The following is a 23,040-nucleotide window of genomic DNA, read 5'->3' as shown; positions in this document are numbered from 1 at the left end:
ACAAGTTATATTACAAAGCTGTAGTGATCTAGATAGTACAGTACTGGCACAAAAAACAGACACACAGATCAATGGAACAGAACAGAAAACCCAGAAATGGACCCACAACTACATGGTGAACTAATCTTTGACAAAGGAAAGAATATCCAACGGAAAAAAAGACGGTCACTTCAACAAACGGTGTTGGAAAAACTGGACAGCAACATGCAAAAGAATGAAAACTGGACCACTTTCTTACACCATATGCAAAAATAAAATCAAAAGGGATTAAAGACAGGGTTCCTGGGTGGCTCGATCAGTTGGGCGTCTGACTCTTGATTTCAGCTCAGGTCATGATCTTAGGGTTGTGAGATTTCTCTCTCTCTCTCTCAAAAATAAATAAATAAATAAATAAAATCTTTTTAAAAAATGGATTAAAAACATGTGAGACAGGAAACTATCAAAATCCTAGAGAAGCACACAGGCAGTAACCCTTTGACATTGGCCACACCAACTTCTTATAGATATGTCTCCTGAGGCAAGGGAAACAAAAGCAAAAATAAACTATTGAGATTTCAACAAGATAAAAAACTTCTGCACAGCAAAGGAAATGATCAACAAAACTAAAGGCAACCTTCAGAATGGAAGAAGATATTTGCAAATGACATATCTGATAAATGGTTAGTGTCTAAAATCTATAAAGAATTTATCAAACTCAATACCCAAAAAACAAATAGTCTAGTTAAAAAATGAGCAGAAGACATGAATAGACACTTTTCCAAAGAAGGCATACAGTTGGCTAACGGACACATGAAAAGATGCTCAGCATCACTACTTATTAGGGGAATACAAATCAAAACTACAATGAGATATCACCTCACATCTGTCAGAATGGCTAAAATTAACAACACAGGAAACAACAGGTGTTGGTGAGGATGCAGAGAAAGGGCAACCCCCCTACACTACTGCTGGGAATGTAAACTGGTGCAGCCATTCTGGAAAACAGTATGGAGGTTCCTCAAAAAGTTGAAAATAGAACTACCCTCAGATCCAGCAACGGCACTACTAGTTATTTACCCAAAGGATACAACAATACTGATTCGAAGGGATACATGCACCCCGATGTTTATAGCAGCATTATCAACAATAGCCAAATTATGGAAACAGCGAAAGTGTCCACTGACTGACGAATGGCTAAAGAAGATGTGGTGTATATATTTACTATGGAATTTTGCTCAGCTGTAAAAAAAAGAATGAAATCTTGTCATTTGCAATGACCTGGATAGAACTAGAAAGTAGTACGCTAAGCAAAATAAGTCACAGAAAGACAAATACCGTATGATTCCACTCATGTGGAATTTAAGAAACTAAACAAATGAACGGTAGGGGGGAAAGAGAGAGACAGAGAGAAAGGGGACACCAGAAAACAGACTCTTAACTATAGAGAACAAACTGAGGGTTACTGGAAGGGAGGTGGGCAGGGGATGGGGTAAATAGATGATGGGGATTAAGGAGGGCACTTGTGATGAGCACTGGCTGTTGTATGTACTAAATTCTACACCTGAAACTAATTTTACGCCGTACGTTAACTAACTACAATTTAAATAAAAACTTGAAGAAAAAAAAATGTTTGCCTATACTGGTAAAATATAAAACAGGTCAAATCTGAAAGACTAGGGGGAAAACCTAATGATATATTTTCATTTCTTTGATGAACATTTTCTAAGACATATTGGGCCAAACACTATCTTAGACACTGGACATATAAAGGTAAATAAGAAAGGAAAGTACTAACCTTGGAGAAACCCACAGTATTTGTAAGACAAAAACATAATCAATATTTACCTTGTGAGGTGGTAGCTACTTTACCTACTGTAAGAAACAATAAGGTTATCTTGGAGATCTTTTTTGCTTTGAGAATAATCATTTAAGTGATCTGTCTTAGTTATAAAAAATATTTAGCAATTAAGTAACAAGTGTTCAAGAGAAAAGAGGGGGGAAAAAAACTTTTTTTTTTTTGCCTTCACAAAAGCAAACCACTCCCCATAAGTCCTATGAAATGAAGAGCAGGGGAAAGACTGCATATGCACAGGAACCCAAGATCTCATCAAGGCCCTAATTGCTGCTTCTTTTCAGTCACAATATTACATCTCTCTTGGTCTGGTGGCCTCAGAATGAGATCAGTTTGCCTCAAAGAATCTGAGAAACTCCATGTCAGGGAAGGTGCAGATTCGTGACCAGGACCTAGACTGTCATGAGAAAGATTTGCTTGTAGACAAAGGTGTATATAAGGTTAGAAGTTGCTTTGACCAAGCCAATTTAACAGTAATGACAGAGGAATAGTTTTGTGATGTGCATGTGTATGTGTGTGTGGCCCGAAGGACTAAAAGAGATTAAGTGCTCATGCCTAAGGTGACACAGAAGAAATCCAGAAACTACTTTTCCATCTCCTCTATACCCTCGGAGACTACCATCAGACTGACAGGAGTAACTTAGAAATACCTACCTGCAACAACATCAATATAGAAATGATGGCAGCAAATGCACAGAGGAATACAGTCAATCTATGAACTCATCAGAATTTCACCTTTCTAGAACCTGGTGGCTAGAATCAGGATGCCTAAAATGGAGTAAGTTTAAAATCTCAGGGCACCATTATTTCCTAGGAAGTAAACAGGGATCCTTGCAGTATTACACTGCACCGTGGTTCATTTCTTCAGAGGAGAGAAGGGGCCACTGAATAATAAAGCAATATCATCTTTATTTTGTTCCACAAGCTGGGAACTTCCAGGATAAGGACGCTGAAGAGGAGCCCCAGGAGAGAAAGCTACGCAGCAGCACTGGAGAGTGAAAGACTCAGAGGGAACGCCTTCAGATAAAATCCAAACTGGATATATTACTTGATAAATTTGACTGTACTGAAAAAAAATTTTAACAGTTCTTTTAAAGAGTTTAAGAGAAGAAGTAGTGATAATCATAACAAATGAAAATATAAGGCAATTCCTAACTTCAGGTAAAAAAGTTTTCTATGAAAATATAATATTATACAACTTGACTCAAATGTGAACAATATTTATGTTACCACAGAAATACAAATACTGAATATTCATTTGACTAAAAATGTGGTATAATTATAATGGGATGACAGAAGGAGAAGGGGTGATTGTCGGAGGAGTGAAAGAGCTCAATCCTGTTCTTCAACAGCAGAGAGTAGGCAGATCATGTATAAAACAGCAAACCAAGAAGAGCAGCATAAACAGATTTTGTAGAAATAGGGAGAGAAAAGAGAAAAAACACACAGCTAAAACAACAGAAAATAATTACCTCCTAGGAGTGGCACTTTGAATGTGGGGGAAAAGTAGAAGAAGAGACTGTTCTATTTTTCAGTAGAAGACATGATATTTTGACTTTTAAAATGATGGGCATGTATTATTATGCATTACTTGGAGCTTACAATATTTTTTCCATAATATTACTTTATTTTGAATATATATAAAAAGAGGAAAAAAACTGTAAGAAATAAGGTAGCATAAATCCACAAAAAACTATTACACTCAGATCCAAAGATATATTAAAAATTACATATATCATGATTAAGTAGCATTTATGTCAGAATGAAGGCTAGGTCAACATGAGAAAATCACTGTAATTTACTACATGAATGTCATAAAAAGAGAAATGACATGGTAATCTCCATCAATAGATACAGAGAAAGCATCTGTTAACTCCCAAAACCTACTTACGATTGGGGGAAAAAAAAAAAAAAAACCTTTGTATGAATAGAAACAAAACTTTCTTAGCATGATAAAAGCTCTCTAAGAGAAATCTGCCAAAAACATACTTAATGGAGAAAAATTAGCCACATTCCCTTTGAAATTAAGAATAAGGTAAGAGGGGCAGCTGGGTTGCTCAGTCGTTAAGCAACTGCCTTCAGCTCAGGTCATGGTCCCAGGGTCCTGGGATCGAGCTCTGCATCGGGCTCCCTGCTTCACGGGAAGCCTGCTTCTCCCTCTCCCACTCCCCCTGCTTCTGTTCCCTCTCTCGCTGTCTTGCTCTCTCTGTCAAATAAATAAATAAAATCTTTAAAGAAAAAAAAAAGAATGAGGTAAGAATGTCTCCCTCTCCTCCACCCAATAAAGTCAATATTTAAGCCAGTGCTAGAGGTCCTGGCCAATATGTAAAATTAGACAATTATTAGAACTAAAAGTGTTCAGCAAGATTCTTGACTCAACAAATCAATCAACAATGTGGCAGTACATTAGAAGTACCAAATAAAGACACCATTTACTGTAAAAATGGAAAATAATAAATATCTAAAAATTAGACAATTAAAAACTTACACTCAATTAGAGAACAGAAAAAGACCTGAAGAGAGCTAAACCTTATTCACTGAGATGATTTAACGTGGTAAAAACATCAATTTTCTCCAAAGTAAATTCAAAGCAATTCCAATTGAACTCCTAACAAGAATTTTTTGGTAACTTGACAAACTATTTCTGAAATTTCTATGTTAAACCAAATGTCCACACATATTTAAGAAAAGAACAGAGAGACCTGCCTTACTAGATATCAGTTACAAAACCACTGTAATAACAAGTGTGGTTATTTGAATCAAAACAGACTAATACATCAGCTGACTTTCCTAGACTCATGTGTCAGGCCATTTCTCTTACAGATACCAAAACCTCATATACACATGGACATGAACCATGAGTTTAACAAATTTATTGCAATTACTGTTATTCTTAGACTTGATTTCGCTCTAGGGAGATCAGGCCTAGAAAATACTGGAACTCAAAGATCTAACTTCTACCTTCCAGAGATATTTCTACAATTTCTGTCCCCAGCCTCTAACTCTCCTCCATCACCTCTTCCCTTGACCACAGAAGAGCTTCTCTCTACCTGTTTGGCAAAGGGGACTGGAAGGAAGACAGAAGCCAGTCACATATCACATTATATCTAAACTTGCATATTAAAGTTCTACTATATATGTAAAAACATATATAATATAGTATTTAATGCACAGTCTTCAAAAATATTAGTTTCCTTCCCTTTAATGTCTCTCTATACAACTTCACAGCTAGCCCATATCCTAATTTCTAAGGATAGAGTTACTGAAGGAAAAAATGCAGCATATGAGGCAAACTACAGCACATGATGAGGTGTAGTACATGAAATACAACTCTTTCCTATAGAGCAGTTTTCATACATGAACATGCATTTAAGTCATGTGGAGAGCTTGTTAAGGCACAAGTTGCTGGACTCCATTCCCAGGGTTTCTGATCAGTAGAACTAGGGTGAGCTGCTTTTTTTTTTTCCTTAAAGATTTTATTTATTTATTTATTTGAGAGAGAGAGCGCACAGAGCAAGAGAGAGAAAGCACAAGCAGGCAGAGGGGCAGAGGGAGAAGGAGACGCCCCACTGAGCAGAGAGCCCAACGCGGGGCTCAATTCCAAGACACTGGGATCATGACCTGAGCTGAATGGGGGCACTTAACTGACTGAGCCACCCAGGAGCCCCGGGTGAGCTGCTTTTCTAATAACTTTTTGGGTGGTGGTAATGTTCCTTGTCCACAGGCCACATTTTGAGAAACAGTGCTCTATTAGAGCACAGGTTGTCAAATGAGGGCAATTTTGCTCTCCAGGGGAAAGTAGTTAGTGAATGTATATATTTTTGGTTGTCACAAACCTGGAAAGATGGGATTGGGGGAAGAGACAATACCGGTACCTAGTAAGTACAGACCAAGGATGCTGCTAAACACCCTATAACACACAGGACAGCTCCCTACAACAAAGAATTGTCTGGCAAAAAATGTCATTGGTGCTAATGTTGAGAAACCATGCTATCAGAGTAAAATGTAACTTACTCCAAATATATGATTTGACCATTCAGTTAGTGCAAGTTCTTCAGTGAGTTTCAGAAATTTGACATGCAATATTTTTCATTATTGCATTTTCTTCAAGTATTAAAAATTCTTTGAATTTCACTCATCCATAACAAATTTTAGAAATATTAATATTTAAAGGTATACTGGGCTACAGAAAGAAATAAGCATTTATGTAATGTTATTGGTAATTTCTAGTAAAGAAATATAAATTAACATTCATTTTGCAAGAATTATAAAAAACTAATTATATCAAAAGACTTTCTTGAAAAATAATGATCAATGTTTATTTCTTGAGTAAAAAGCAAACAACTGTTCGTTTTACCATTACATATATTTAGTATAAGTGAAATACCTTGTAATAAACAATTTATTTAAGGATAGGCAGTGATCGTAGCAGTAACCAATCCTAAGATAATATAACTCAAGAAAATGTACTTTATATATACATGCATGTGTAGACACATATTTATATACATACAACACACTACAAATGCGTGTGCGCGCATGTGCGCGCGCACACACACACACACACACACACACACGAACTTACTCCAATAGGCTGAAAAATAAGTCCATCCATTTCATGGCTGACTTCTTTGGCAAAATTTCCTTCAAGTAACTATAAAATAAATACACATATTTTTACAAATACAATAATCACTTAAAGAGTATTTTAATTTTTTGCAAAGTTTACAAAAATTTCTTATTATATAAGCTTTAAGAATTGAAATACAAAATGGGGAAGGTAGGTGATACAGAGGGATACATATTGCAAGATTTTTTTTTAACATATAAAGACTGTCACTCCGTGGCAGGCTAGGTATCTTGAACAACAGTCATAACTAAAACAACCAAAATGATGGATAAAATATTAAAAACATATTTTTAAATGCATTGCTGAGCCAGCATAAAAGGAAGGAAGACAGAGGCCAAAAGCAAAGTGAAAATAGAAATTCTGAGAAGTAATAAATACAGGGAACAAAATATAAAACATACACAAAAAGGAAACTGCAGAGAAACTTGCGAGGGATAGATGGAGGCTGGGGGGCAGGGGAGACATCCCCCAGAATCTGTAACCTTAAGTGAACTCAGACGTGGGATCACAGTCCAAAAATACATTATCTGTGCCTTCCCCAAACCCAAGAGCAGAGGACTTTTTAAAAAAATTTTTTGTCCTATTTTGTTTTGTTGTCTTTTTTATATTTTTTCAAGCACAGAAATGCATTACAAGGGATACACAGTATAAAATACAAATGACAGTTTTTTTCAATGTCATTAAAGAGTAGGTATAGCCCCAAAGCTCTCTCTTTAGTTCTGAGCAAGTAGTTTTAAACGCTTCTTTCACAGATTTTTATTGTTTTGAAGAACTGAACATGCGTATCACTGATGGAAGCCCTAACATTGATTTCTGTATTTCAAAGAGCCAGAGTCTGACCAATTTACAGCACAGTCAGGATAGGTCTGGGATTCAAGTACGTTGTATTCAAAATTTTGGATATGCTGTGTCTGATACATCTTTTTAATCACAATCACATCCTCTTGAAACCACTTCATCTACAGGGAGATTTGTATTCCAAAAGCAACAACCAAAATTTCAAGTTTATTTCACATGCAACAAAATCTGTTGAGTCTCCTCCCAAACTGGCTTCATCTTCTCTGCTACTTCATTCTTCAAAATCTGTAATTTCTCTAAACTGAAGGCAGTTCAGCAAAGAAAAACAAGAGCAATCCTACTTTCTAACAACTTTAAGACCACTCCGGGTTTGCATATCTAAATTCCCTTAAAACTGTAAAGCTCCTTAGTCAAATTCACAGGGACAGAAATTAGGGAGCCTGGGCAGGAAGGTGGGAGGGGGGCGGCGAGGGGAGAACAACGAGTTAGTGTTTAACAGGCACAGAGTTTCATTTGGAAAGATGAAAAAATCTGGAGATGGATAATGGTGATGGTTGCACAACAATGTGAATATCCTTAATGCCACTGAACTGTATGCTTAACAATGGTTAAAAAGTTAAATTTTATGTATATTTTAACATAATTTTTTAATTTTTTTAAGACTTTATTTATTTGACAGAGAGAGGCACAGTGAGAGCAGGAACACAAGCAGGGAGAGAGGGAGAGGGAGAAGTGGGGGGGGGAGCCCGATGCGGGGCTCGATCCCAGGACCCTGGGATCATGACCTGAGCCAAAGGCAGACACTTAACCAACTGAGCCACCCAAGCGCCCCTAACATAATTTTTTTAAAAAACTGTAAAGCTCTTGAAGTTTCCTTTTTTGTTCTGTTTTTTCCTTTTACTACAACACTAAGAATTCTTTAAGTGGGGAGCTGGCAAATTAGGAATCTTACAGCCATATTATCCATAGTCTGGCCAAATGGGCAGAAATTTCAGGACAGTTCTTAGATCCATAGATTTGTCTCCAATGCACTCAGAGGTTTAAATGACCTAGTCAATTGAGAAGGCAATAAAAACACTAATTTCTTATAAATTCCTTTTAAGAGAGGAAAAATAAACCCTAAGCATCAAAGAGTCAAAATATCAGCTTACATTCTTGCTGGAAATGTGGAAGGCAATGTTAGATTAAAACCTTTGTTTCATGTACGTGATACATTCATCCTAGAGGAAAAATTTTTGAAACTTGTATTCATATTGAGAAGCATATAAAGACCTTTGTGTTCTATTTCAACTTTTTTCAAATATCCATGAGCTAATGAAGGGTAAATGTTCAAGCAAAACAGAAAAGTATAACCTTAATACTTCTTGTAGTCTATCATGTAAGAAAAGGTAACCTGCTAAATTCATAGCAGAAAATCTGCTGAGAAATAATGCAATGAAAACCAAATGCCACATCACCTTTAAAAAAAAAAAAAATAACAACAACAACACTTTTTTTTAAGTAGGCTCCACACCCAACCTGGGGTTTGAACTCATGACCCCAAGCTCAAGAGTTGCATGTTCTACCAGCTGAGGCAGCCAGGTACCCCTAAAAAACTTTTCAAAGGTTAAAAGAATTTGTCCTCCTTAATTGTAGGTACATCATTTATGGCAAACATAGCTTTTCCATTCTTAGATCAAAAGTCTCAAATTCATATAATGGATCATCCCTGATACAAAGTATGTATAAAGTAACAGTAGAGAGTTGGCAAGACTCTAAATAATATGATGTTACCTACTGCAGAAATGAAAATAACTTCATTTTTTATTTTACTCTAACTTTTTATGAATCAGAAACCTCTTGGGTCAAAACAAGAAATAGTCCTTGTTTTTACTTGTTTTACTCCTTGTTGATTACTCCAGACAATATGTTTTTTAAGATTTTATCTATCTATTTATTTATTTATTTATTTGAGAGATAGTAAAAGAGATAGCTGGAGAGAGCATGAGCAGAGAAGAGAAGGAGAAGCAGACTCACCACTGAGCAGGGAGCCCAATACAGGGCTCAATCCCAGGAGAACCCTGACATCATGACCTGAGCCAAAGGCAGACACTTAACCAACTGAGCCACTCAGGCGCCTCCCTCTCTTTTTTTTAAGACTTTATTTATCGAGAGAGAGAGACAGAGATAGCAAGAGAGTCTTTCTTTACTTAACATTTACAGTGGCACCTATCATGTATCAAGGACCTATAATAAGTGTTGTGCTTGGTTCTTAACATATATACCATTTAAAATACATAATTCCTCACAAGATATGTCTTTCTGAGTTTTGTATTATTATTTAACTTGCCAGAAAAGGAAACTGAGGCTATCAGAGATTAGGTAACTACTTTCAAGTCAGACAGCTAAAAAACACAACAGATTTCTGAGATGAAAACTTTAAAATGAGACACGAAGAACTGAAAGATATAAAAAACAGTATCAGAGAAAAAGAACACTAATCAATGGGAATAATAATCAACGGGATTATCAGCACACTGAAGACAACAAAGGAAAGAATCATTGAAGGAGAAAGAATCTTGAGGAAGAAAAGTGTATCACTTCTTCCAACTGAAATACAAAAAGAAAATGGGGGAGAAGAAACAGAATCAAAGCTGAGAGATTAAAAAGATGTAACATCTGTACAACTGGAGTGATTTTTAAAAAGAAAGTGATAAGGAAACAAGAACAATTGGAAGGAATGATGCCTCAGATTACTGCAAAATTAAACACACATTTGCACAAGCATACTTCCCAACAGTAGCCTAGGAAACAAGAAGGATTTAAGAAAAAAGTAGTCAAACCACAGTAGGAAGGAAAAAAACTTACATGCAGAGGTAGAAAAATAAGAATGACTGCAGACTCTTTGTCATGAATTATATAAGCTAGGAGATAATAGAATACCAGCTTTAAAATGAAGGGTTTACTGGTAGTAACCTCTTTGAAACATCCCAGGAGTACCTTTAGGGATGAAATTCTGCATGAGTATCCAACTTGGCAGCTCTCCTAGTTTGACATCCATAAGCTTCTGCCCTGGCAGCAGTCCAAAACAAAGCCACGTGAAGCTGTAGCAAACCAGGGAGCCCAAGATGGCTGACAAAGGAGGCTGGAAATCCCTGACCGTATAAGGAAGAAAAAGCATGAAATCCTGGTCCCAAGAAATCCCCACCCCAAGTAATAAATATTCTACCCCCTAGTTAACAACTGTCAATACAAGATAGAAACCCAAACCCCCAGGGCACACAACTCTATCTCTGCCTCTCTCTGTTTCTGTCTCTCTCTGACTCTCTCTCTCCCTCTCTCTCATTCGAGCTCATGGGCTCTCATCTCTACTTTTCACCTAATAAACTTTCCTGCTTATGTTGCTCATCCACTGTGCTGCATGTCTGTCCTTGAATTCGTTCTTATTACAAGACCAAGAACCTTCAGTAACTCCTTTGTCTGGCTCGGTTGAGGCCCCACAGTCCAGGGTCTCCCCAGTTCACCCAGCAACACTTACAGAACACCAGCAGACAGAAAATCAGTAAGAATATGGAACACTACAGCAACACTAAACAACGTGACCTAGCTGATATTTACGCAACACTCTATCCAACAACAGGAAAAAACACTTTTTTCCAAGTGCATAGAGCACATTTATAAATCAAAGTCATACAAAGTATATTTATTCTCTGATCACAATGAATTAAATATCAAGAAAAAGATATCTGGGAAAATCCCCCAATGTTTGGAAACTTAATAACACACTTGTAAATAATCCATGAATAAAAGAAGAAATCAAAAGGGAAACGTAAGTATTTCAAACAGAATGAAGATGAAAACACAGTAACTGAGATTTGAGGGATGTGGCTAAAGTGCACTTAAGGAAAATTTATTGTACTAGATGACTAATCAGAAAAGAAGTAACAAATCAATGATATCAACTTCTACCTTAAGAAGCTAAGAACTCTAGAGAACTTAGAAAGTTCAGAAAAAAGAAAGAGCCACCTATGCTGAAATCATAAGCCCACTGAAGAGAATCATGTACCCCTAAAGATATAGTTGAAGACGGCACAGTCTCAGTTCACTGGATGGCAGAGAAGTTGATGAAATGTCTGGATGAAGTGTCACACAAGTTTTTAAGAAATGGCTGTTGTGGTTAGAAAGCAGTATGTCTGCATTTAAAACTTTAAAGTAGGAATAGTAGCCAGAAATAAGTTGCCAAAGTCAAAGTGACTAAATCAAAAGAAAATCACGGAGATGTAAATTGCAAAGAAATGGAAAAGCCAGGGTAATAAATAGATGAAACCAAACATAGGGAAGTTGTATTCAACAAGGGTGATAGGCAGTCTGAGAGAAGACCAAGGAGTCAAAAAGAGTTTAATACACAGTTAAAGTATCATGGGTTGAAAAGTCAGCTTTTATTTTAATAACTTAAATAGCAGGTAATTTTAAAACTCACTTTGGTATTCTTTTGTCAAAATAGAATGTCCTACACTTTTAAGCTACTGTGGTTTTTTCCTCTTCTATACTTTAAGTAAAACTTATTTATGAGTTGCACTGGTATTCTTACATAAAAAGTGCTAGCCTAAGTTTTTCTTAATTTATTAGATGATAACATCTCAATAAAAATAAAATTTCAAGTAGTGTTCACTAGGTAGATATTTCCTGACTGCCGACTAATGTTAGAAATCCAGTTAGCATTAAGGATATTGGGGACCCAATGATAATATAAGCCTAGGCCAATATACCTAAATAATACCTTAATTTTAATTCATTAGTAAAAACATTAAATGCAATGATGTCATTAGCCATTTCCTGTCAATCTTTCTACAGAAAGTTCAACTTAAGGGGCACCTGGGTGGCTCAGATGGTTAAAGCGTCTGTCTTCGGCTCAGGTCATGAACCCAGGATCCTGGGATCAAGTCCCGCATCGGGCTCCCTGCTAGGTGGGGAGGCTGCTTCTCCCTCTGACTCTGCCTCTCTCTCTCTCTGACTCTCATGAATAAATAAATAAAACATGTAAAAAAAAAAAAAAAAAAAGAAAGTTCAACTTAAATTACCCAAGTTGTTTTTAAAATGCTTCTAACAAATTTCTTAAAAGCTATCTTACTTTTAAAATATAAAATTTTAACTGCAAAACCCTGGAGAAGCTTTAAAGTGGAATATGTGGTGAATTATCCTAAACGAGGATACATTCTTTTTCAGAATTATAATCTTATCTTCCTCCAGATTAAATTAGAAGAAAATTAGATAAAAGGTAAAATAGCAGACATAATAAACCAAAAAATTATTAATGAAGCATGATAGTGTGTCATAAAGTTTTATAAAATTTTTTTTTAAAGATTTTATTTATTTGACAGAGAGAGACACAGCGAGAGGGAACACAAGCAGGGAGAGTGGGAGAGGGAGAAGCAGGCTTCCCATGGAGCAGAGAGCCCAACGTGGGCTCGATCCCAGAACCCCGGGATCATGACCCAAGCCAAAGGCAGATGCTCAACGACTGAGCCACCCAGGTGCCCAGGTTTTATAAAATTTTAACCTGCTTACCTATGAACATACTCCCATCACTGGAATACCATCTGAAACATCCTAGAGAAGGCATGTAACTATCTATTGACCAAAACTTGGTGGAAATGACAAAAGGTTATATACCAGGTTATGGACTCTGAATTGGTATTTTATGTGTCTATGAATCAGAAAGTAATTGGAAACCAAATCATTATAAATGCATAAGCAGAGAAAGATAATGCAAAAGGGCTTGAAATTAGAAACATAACAAAACAGAAACTGCAAAGTTACAAAGCATGGAAAGGGACCTTTTAGAAATAAGTAAAATGATAGCTTAAAACTACAATGAAGAAGAAAATGAATCCACAGTGGAACTGACAATGCAAATTTGCAACATCGATTCATTCAAGGAAAGAAAAATACACTAAGGGAATACTTAAACAAGAAAAGAATAAACTATCTCCACCTTCCCGTTTTGGACTATTCTACTCACATCATTTTCTGAGCAGATATCCCCACATAGCTCCCAATTGACTGCCTAAGAATACTCAATATAGTAGCTTATATCTACTTATTTAATTGTGCTTTCATAACTCTCTTAAAATTCGTGGCTTTACTTCACCAATCCCCCCAAAATGGAAATTTCCCCTCAGCTGGATATTACTGTTCATCCTTTTTCATTCCTAAAGCCTAACTTCTGGTTTAGGCTAAGATAACTCAATGTTTCTATACCCTAAATATTCTTCTAATCAGTACAAAATCAGTCTACAAAACTCATCCTTTTTGCTCACCAAAAAGCCATGATCATTATCTCCTTTTGAAAACAATGATTTGATTTTCATTATTTACCACTGCTGATTCAACAACTATATCATTAAAGTTAGCTAATCAAAATATAAATAGCTTCATTGGCTCTTTCAATCCATATTACTACAATTAAAATTAAGCTTAAGAATTCTGATGAATCCCACATGACAAGTTAGAAAATCTAAGAACAAAATTTCTCTAGGAAATATAGGTTCTTTATTATTTTTAGTAGCTGTTAATCTTACTTTTACCAAAATTCCGTCATAATTCTACAAAATAAGTCAACTCACCCTCATGGAACAAGCAAAGTCTTTGTGCCAGACTTCTTTCTCATCTCATAACTGAGGCATCATTCATTTATTCAACAAACATTCTTTTGGTGCCAATAACTCACAGCCATTCTATCAAGTGTTTGAGATTTAAAAGAGATCTATCAGTTTTTATCCTGGAAGAGCTAGTGTCAGGGTCTAGTGTGGAGGTCCCAAACTCAAACGTCTGTAGATGCCAGGCCATGAACCTGAACAAGACTGGGTATAAGACAACAGAGACTAGTAAGAACTATGATGAACGGGAGAGTACATCTTCATCTACAAGCAAACTCAAGGTTTTTTAAGTATTATAGGAGCTTCAACTTTCTGGAGCCTACCAGTTTATGACTTGTGGTTAATATGGATCTAAATATACATAAAAGAATCATTTTACAGTAAAGTGCATTTAATAGAGCTGTTTAAAGACTTCGGAGGGGCACCTAGGTCATTAAGTGTCTGCCTTTGGCTCAGGTCAAGATCCCAGGGTCCCAGGATCGAGTCCCGCATCAAGCTCCCTGTTCAGCGAGGAGCCTGCTTCTCCCTCTCACTCCCGCTGCTTGTGTTCCTTCTTTTGCTGTGTCTCTGTCAAATAAATAAATAAAATCTTTAAAAAATAAAAATAAAGACTTCTGAGAAAATAAAAAAGTACTTATAATTTCATCTCTCATCCAGTTGTATCCAAATGTTTACTGAGTACTAATCATGTATCCATGAAAACAAAACAAAACAGATGAGAAGAGGTAAAACATCTAAACACTATATGCCAGCACTTTTCTAAGCACTTTACATATATTAACTCATTTTAGCCTCATAACAATATTATGAAATAGGGGCCATTATCCCCATTTTTTTAAAGATTTTATTTATTTATTTATTTATTTATTTATTTATTTATTTATTTATTTAGAGCAAGGGGGTGAGAGAGAGAGCACACGCTCTGGGGCACACATACAAGCTCTGGGGGTGGGGCGGAAGGGAGAGGGAGAGAAAATCACAAGCATATTCCACACTCTGCGTGGAGCCCATCACAGGACTCGGTCTCATGACCCTGAGATCATGACCTGAGCCAAAATCAGAAGTCGGCTGCTTAATTGATGGAGCCACACAGGCACCCCTAACCCCATTTTAACGGTGAAGTTTAGAACTTGCCCAAAGTCACCCAGCAAGGAACTGAGAATCCAAAATCATTCTGGCTCCAGAGCCCATGTTCTTAACTGCTTTTCTATGCTAGTGCATCACATTCCCAGAAATCTCCTAATCTCTCATCTAGGTTATATGCTCCTTCAACATTGTCTCATAGCACCCTGCGCTTCCTTCTACCACAGGATTTTCCTCTTAATTGTCTGACTACCAAACTGAGCTGTGGGCTTTTTGAGATAAATAAAACCAAACACGTATCATTGTTATTTTCAGCATCTTATCGTAATCTGGCACAGAGTAAGTCCTCACTTCGGCAAACTGTACTGAATAAATATAAATGAACAGCACAGTTTTGGGACCAAATAAAAACAAGCCAGGAGCACCTTGGTGGCTCAGCTGGTTGAGCATCCAACTCTTGATTTTGGCTCAGATTATGGTCTCAGGGTTGTGAGACTGAGCCCCAAAAGTCAGGCTCCATACCCCCATGTGGAGCCTGCTTAAGATACTCTCTCTTTCTTCCTCTGCCCCTTCCCAACCCCAAATACATGCTCACTCTCTCTCAAAAAAAAATGTTTAAATAAAAATTTAATAAATTAAGTAAATAAATAAAAACAAGCCAATAGATATAGATAGAAAACACATGGAATAACACCCAGTGCTCCATGCAGAACGTGCCCTCTTTAATACCCATCACCAGGCTAACCCATGCTTCCACCCCCTCTCCCTCTAGAACCCTCAGTCACTGGGTGTTACATGCAAACAATGAATCATGGAACACTACATCAAAAACTAATGATGTAATGTATGGTGATTAACATAACATAATAAAAAAAAAGAAAGAAAACACATGGAATTAGCCCAAGAAACTGTGAAATGAAAACATAAAAAAATTGTTAAGAGCACTTTAAAAGCTGTTAATATATGTACAGATTATTAAAGGGGTAAGATTATTTTTAAAGATTTTATTTATTTATTTATTTATTTATTTATTTATTTATTTGAGAGAGAGAGAGAGAGAGAAACAGCATGAGAGGGGAGATGGTCAGAGGGAGAAGCAGGCTCCCCACTGAGCTGGGAGCCCAATGCGAGACTCAATCCCAGGACTCTGGGATCATGACCTGAGCTGAAGGCAGTTGCTTAACCAACTGAGCCACCCAGGCGCCCTAGGGGTAAGACTTTTTAAAAGATGAAATCCTCTCTCATAGTTAATAACTTTCTCATCAATCATCCCTTATTACTTTCATTATTTTCAGCAGGGATAACACTAAAAGGGTCCTAACTGGTCTTGCTTATAGTTTAACTTCCTCTTTCCAAACTATTTCTACTCACCTCCACTAGAACTTTCTAAAATAATTTGTTATGTGTCATAATCACAACTAAAAAGCTTTGAGTGCTCCTCACTGCCTATACAGTCCAAGCTTCGTTAGCATGGTTATTAAAGTACTTTTTTTTCTGGGAAACTTCTCCTAAATGTTTTCCAGAATGTTTACACAGATTGCAGCTGGTAAAAAGTATAGGTAAATATTTCCTTTGTGGGTAAAAGAGCATGACCTACAAATCTGGAAGAAAAATAAGCACTTTTGGAAAGAATACAAGAACAGAAGGGGTACTTAACCATAAACACATATGTAATGCAATAAAAATAAAATTAAACTACATAAGTGGCTGGTCTGAATGTCGCAAGAAAAGGGACAAAAATTAGAGAAACAAAGAAAGAAGTTAAATATTTGTAATTTGAGCATACAGGGAGAATCATTTTTATTTTTAAAATAAAATTTAAGACTTTCAAACAAAGAGCTACCTGGTAAACTGCAAAACAATACTACATCTCATTCAAAAATACATCCTTTGTTTGAATAGGTGTGTACTAAAGAATTAACTTTACCAAAAGAGAGGTCTAGCCTTTGCCCTCCACTACCAGATGATCTCTAGGCCCCTGGAATATATTGCCTGACAAGCATATCTTTGTTTGCCTGAGGTGTCCAGCCACCAGAGACTCTACAATGTGATTTACAATGGAGACTCTGGAACATGCCATATCAGTTCTGCCCTCCAAAGGAACTAGAGACTAAATCTATTAGCCCAAACCTCTTAGAAGGGCTGAAGACTAAAGGTCAGCCATGCAGGCAATATGTGACTGAACTACAATATGAAATTTGGACACCAAAGGATCCCTGGTTGGCAACACCCTTTCGGTACTGTCAATGCATCTTAGCCAGAAGTAGTTGTAATGCTGTCCATGACTCCCCAGGAAGAGACCACCAGAAGCTTCAAATTTGGGCCCCTCCCAGATTTTGTCCCATGCAGTTCTTCCTTTGTTATTATAAAACTGTAATGATAACTACAGTGTTTTTCTGAGTCTCTGAGTCATTCTATTGAATTATCAAACCTGAGGGAATCCCTGGGAACCCCAGAATTTGTAGACAGCAGGTCTGAAGCAAAGGGGGGCCTGGGGGCCAAAACTTGTAGCTAGAGTCTGAAGTGAGGGCAGTCTTGTCCTGAGCTCATTGCAGTAAGTTTTTGTCACTAAACTTCTGTAGATGATACAATTTGGACTGTCCTCAAAGTCATAATGATCAGCAGAAAAGCATGACTTCCTTTATTGGGCATTACTGCCAAGAGGCTGTTCAAGAAGTGGCAGACTAGGGCGCCTGGGTGGCTCAGACGGTTAAGCATCTGCCTTCGGCTCAGGTCATGATCCTGGGGTCCTGGGATCGAGCCCGCAGCGGGCTCCCTGCTCCTTCGGAGCCTGCTTCTCCCTCTGCTTCTCTCTCTCTCTCTCTCTCTCTCTCTCTGTCTCTCATGAATAAATTTAAAAAAAAAAGTGGCAGACTATAAAATGATGCCATAGTTCCTCTGTCGGTTGATGGGTAAAGTGACCCAGTTAGCCACCACACAAGACCTTTAAGAGACAATGAGTACCTCTGGATGAGGATAAACCATACTGAGATGCCAAACGGCATTTATCTGTAAATTAAACATGATCTACAGCCTAATAACATAGAGAAAATGGTAGTAAGACCTTAGGAAATAAACTTTGCTTTCCACAATATAAAAACGCATGTAACATTTCCCTTATTCTTTGTATCAATTTTAAACTAGCATAGAAATCATATAAAAATAGGATGTAAGATTTATATCTAAAATGCTGCATAAAATACTTCATGAACAAAACAGCAAAATACATTATTATTTCTGTTACAGTGATTTTTCTTCCTATACTTAGAAGTTAGGCATTTAACAACAATTTAATGAACAAAGCAATTACATGGTTCACTAGAATTTTACATAACACTTTTTTTTAAAGATTTTTATTAATTTATTTGTCAGAAAGAGAGAGAGAATGCACAAGCAGGGAAAGTGGCAGGCAGAGAGAGAAGTAGTCTCCTGAGAAAGGAGCCCAAAGCAGGACCCGATCCCAGGACCCTGGTATCATGACCTGAGTCGAAGGCAGACACTTAAATGACTGAGCCACCCAGGCGTCCCTTTACATAACACCTTTAAAGAAAACTTGCTTTCACTAATTATATTGTCATTAGTCTCCTATGTCCACGTTACAATTCTTACTAGTTCTCTTTTATGCATCTACTTACAGATCATTTCCCAGAAAGGTCTCAACCTACTTCAGCCTGGTGAGATGTTCTCTACCTCTCATGGGGTACAAACATGTGTGAACAGTATAGGTGGACACATATGTGCACTCATAGTCCCTAGACTAAGACTAGAAATTCTAAGGACATGCAAAAAGAAAGGCAAAGGATAAAAATACGAAAAGAAATGAAAATCTTCGTGAATGAGGAAAAGGAATGGGTACAACCAGTGGAAGAAACCCATAGCTTTGGGGAATTTGACACAAAATAATAGGTTTCAGAGATAAGACTAAGCAAAGTATATTTTAGGTACTAGAAAAGCAATGCGCTTAAACCAGTAACAACCCCATTCTGGATGTATTACTCTTTTGTTCTTAAGTATATAAAACTGAGTCATTCAAGATTCTACTTGAAAATAACATCTAAAAATATCTTTGGGGGTGCCTGGGTGGCTCAGTGGTTAAGTATCTGCCTTTGACTCAGGTGATGATCCCAAGACTCTGGGATCGAGCCCCACATCAGGCTCCCTGCTCAGCGGGAAGCCTGGTCTCCCTCTCCCACTCCCTCTGCTTGTATTCTCTCTCTCACTATGTCTCTCTCTGTAAAATAAATAAAAATCTTTTAAAGAATAAATAAACAAATAAATTTAAAAATATAATAAAAATAAAAATATCTGGGGCGCCTGGGTGGCTCAGATGGTTAAGCGTCTGCCTTCCCTCTCTCACTATGTCTCTCTCTGTAAAATAAATAAAAATCTTTTAAAGAATAAATAAACAAATAAATAAAAAAATATAATAAAAAGAAAAATATCTGGGGCGCCTGGGTGGCTCAGATGGTTAAGCATCTGCCTTCGATCCCGGGGTCCTGGGATCGAGTCCCGCATCGAGCTCCCTGCTCCTTGGGAGCCTGCTCCTCCCTCTGCCTCTCTCTCTCTCTCTCATGAATAAATAAATAAAATCTTTAAAAAAAAAAGTTTAAAAAAAATTTAAAAAATTAAAAATAAATAAATAAATAAAAATATCTTTGGAATCCTCCTAGAATCAATAATAAAATCTAACTATATCCTCATAAAACAATGATCTACAATACACCAATATTTTTAGAAAAAGTGACCCAGATATGTGAGTATTTAAACCTCATCTTTTTAAAGGGCTAGTATCCAAAATCTATAAAGAATTTATCAAACTCAACACCCAAAGAATAATCCCATCAAGAAATAGGCAAAAGACATGAACAGACATTTCCCCAAAGAAGACTTTCAAATGGCCAACAGGCACATGAAAAAATGCTCAACATCATTCAGCATCAGGGAAATACAAATCAAAACCCCAATGACAGCTGAGGAGTCCAAGATGGCGGAGGAGTAGGAGAACTCAATTTCATCTGATCCCAGGAATTCAGCAAGATAGCTATCAAAACATTCTGAACACCTGTGAACTCAACAAGAGATGGAAAAAAAGAATAGTTGCAACTCTACCAATAGAAAAGTGATCACTTTCTGCAAGGTAGGGGGTGCGGAGAAGTGAATCCAGGCGGTATATGGGAAGACAGACCACAGGGGGAGGGAGCCTCCATCAGCAGGCTATTAGCAAGTGATAGAACAGCAGAGAACAAAATTGAAACTTTTAGAAGTCTATTCCAGTGAGGGACATCATTCAGACTGCATTTAGGGGGTGGAACCCTCACTGGGACAGTGTGGTCTCAGGATTCTCGGGGTCACAGGAAGACCGGGGGTGCTTGAGTATGGCAGAGCTCCCAGGTATCTGAGCGGGGAAGCCAGCTGCAAAGAGTGAGCCCAGGAGTGAGTTCTTAGCTCAGGGTTGCCATAAACCATGATCCACGGCACAGTCGGGCGCCACTGCTCTTCGAGCAGGGGCCCAATAAGCAGCAGAACCTTCAAGACGACCCTTCCTCCCCGGGAGGAACAGCGGGAGAAGCAGTGCGGGAGTGTGCTAGGTTTGGAGACTGGAAACAGTGTAGTCTGCCTGACACAGAAATGCTCAGTCACAGGCCGGGGGAGCACGGAGTGCAGCTGGAGACCAAGGAGACAGGAGTGATTGACTGCTTTTCTCTGAGGGCACACTGAGGAGCAGGGCCCCGAGCTTTCGGCTCCAGGGCAGAGAACTGGGAGGCCTCCAATTTCATTCCCATCCTCTAAAGCTGCAGGGAAAGCCTTAGGGAACAAAAGCCACAAAGAGCAAACCCAAGCAGATTGCTTAGCCTGGCCCCTGGCAAAGGCAGTGCAACTCCGCCTGGGGCAAATGCACTTGAGAATCGATGCAACAGTGTATCAGTGTGTCATTCAGTGTGTCATTCAGACCCTTATTTCCTTGTTGATCTTCTACTTAGATGATCTGTCCATTGCAGTGAGCAGGGTGTTAAAGTCCCCTACTATTATTGTATTATTATCAATAATACAATAGAAGATACAGAAGACCAAATAATGGAGAAAAAGAAGCTGAGAAAAAAGAGAGATACACATCTACTGGATCATGAGGGGAGAATCTGAGAGATAGGTGAAACCATAAAGGAAAACAAATTTAGAATAATTCGGATGCCAGAAGAAGAAGAAAGAAAGAGAGGGGCAGAAGGTATATCGGAGCAAATTATAGCGGAGAACATCACTAATCTGGGGAAGGAAACAGGCATCAAAAACCAGGAGGCACAGAGAACCCCCTCAAAATCAGTAAAAATAGGTCAACACCCTCACATATAATAGTGAAACTTACAAATCTCAGAGGCAAAGAAACTCCTGAAAGCAGCTCAGGACAAGAGGTCTGTAACCTACAAGGATAGAAACATTAGATTGGCAGCAGACCCATCTACAGAGACCTGGCAGCAAGAAAGGACTGGCATGATATATTCAGGGCGCTCAATGAGAAAAATATGCAGCCAAGAATACTTTATCCAGCTAGGATGTCATTCAAAATAGAAGGAGTGACAAAAAGGTTCCAGGAGAAACAGAAACTAAAAGAATTTGTGATCACCAAACCGGCCATACAAGAAATATTGAAAGGGGTCCTCTAAGCAAACAGAGAGCCCAAAAGTACACAGACCAGAAAGGAACAGAGACAATATACAGTAGCAGTCACCTTACAGGCAATACAATGGCACGAAATTCCTGTCTTTCAATAGTGACACTAAATGGGCTAAATGCCCAATCAAAAGACAAAGGGCATCATCAGATTGGATAAAAAAGCAAGACCCATCAATATGCTGTCAGCAAAAGGCTCATTTTAGACCCAAAGACACCTCCAGATTTAAAGTGAGGGGGTGGAATACCATTTATCATACTAATGGACATCAAAAGAAAGCTGAGGTGGCAATCCTTATATCAGACAAATTAGATTTTAAACCAAAGACTGGAATAAGAGATGAGGAAGGACACTATATCATAATTAAAGGGTCTATCCAACAAGAAGATCTAACAATTATAAGTATTTATGCCCCTAACATGGGCGCAGCCAATTATATAAGCCAATTGAAAACAGAATCAAGGAAACACATTGATAATAGTACAATAATAGTAGGGGGCTTTAACACCCCGCTCACTGCAATGGCCAGATCATCTAAGCAGAAGATCAACAAGGAAATGAGGGTCTGAATGACACGCTGGACCAGATGGACTTCACAGATATATTTAGAACATCTCACCCCAAAGCAACAGAATACACATTCTTCTCGAGTGCACATGGAACATTCTCCAGAATAGATCACAACCTGGATCACAAATCAGATCTCAACCGGTACCAAAAGACTGGAATCATTCCCTGGATATTTTCAGACAACAATGCTTTGAAACTGGAACTCAGTCATAAGAGGAAAGTTGGAAAGAATTCAAATGCATGGAGGCTAAGGAGCATCCTATTAAAGAATGAATGGGTCAACTAGAAAAGTAAAGAAGAATTAAGAAAATTCATGGAAACAAATGAAATGAAAACACAACTGCTCAAAACCTTTGGAATGCTGCAAAGGTGGTCCTAAGAGAGACATATGTAGCACTACAAGTCATTCTCAAGAAACAAGAAAGGTCTCAAATACACAAGCTAACCCTACACCTAAAGGACCTGGAGAAAGAACAGCAAATAAAGCCTAAACCCACCAGGAGAAGAGAAATAATAAAGATTAGAGCAGAAATCAACGAAATAGAAACCAAAAGACCGGTACGACAGATCAATGAAACTGGGAGCTGGTTCTCTGAAAGAATTAATAAGATTGATAAACCCCTGGACAGACTTATCAAAAAGAAAAGAGAAAAGACCCAAATTAATAAAATCATGAATGAAAGGGGAGAGATCACAACCAACACCAAAGAAATGCAAACAATTATAAGAACATATTATGAGCAACAATATGCTGACAAATTAGGCAATCTGGAAGGTATGGATGCATTCCTAAAGAGTATAAACTACCAAAACTGAACCTACC

General features: G+C 37.7%; 1 protein-coding gene across 4 annotated transcripts in view; it reads right to left on the bottom strand.

Moving 5' to 3' along the window:
* The window catches only part of RNGTT (RNA guanylyltransferase and 5'-phosphatase), a 319,849-nt gene that overhangs the window by 158,329 nt on the left and 138,480 nt on the right, over positions 1–23,040 (bottom strand). For 3 of the 4 annotated variants that reach the window (XM_027603258.2, XM_027603262.2, XM_027603261.2), the window contains one exon: positions 6,417–6,485. The exons of the other annotated variant lie outside the window; for it this stretch is intronic. In XM_027603258.2, the coding sequence (XP_027459059.1) occupies positions 6,417–6,485 (69 nt within the window). The remainder of the gene's footprint in view (positions 1–6,416; positions 6,486–23,040) is intronic. 4 annotated transcript variants of the gene reach the window in all.

Source organism: Zalophus californianus, chromosome 7 (assembly GCF_009762305.2).
Source record: "Zalophus californianus isolate mZalCal1 chromosome 7, mZalCal1.pri.v2, whole genome shotgun sequence".
Classification (NCBI taxonomy): domain Eukaryota; kingdom Metazoa; phylum Chordata; class Mammalia; order Carnivora; family Otariidae; genus Zalophus; species Zalophus californianus.
This window is presented reverse-complemented; position numbering and strand designations above follow the sequence as displayed.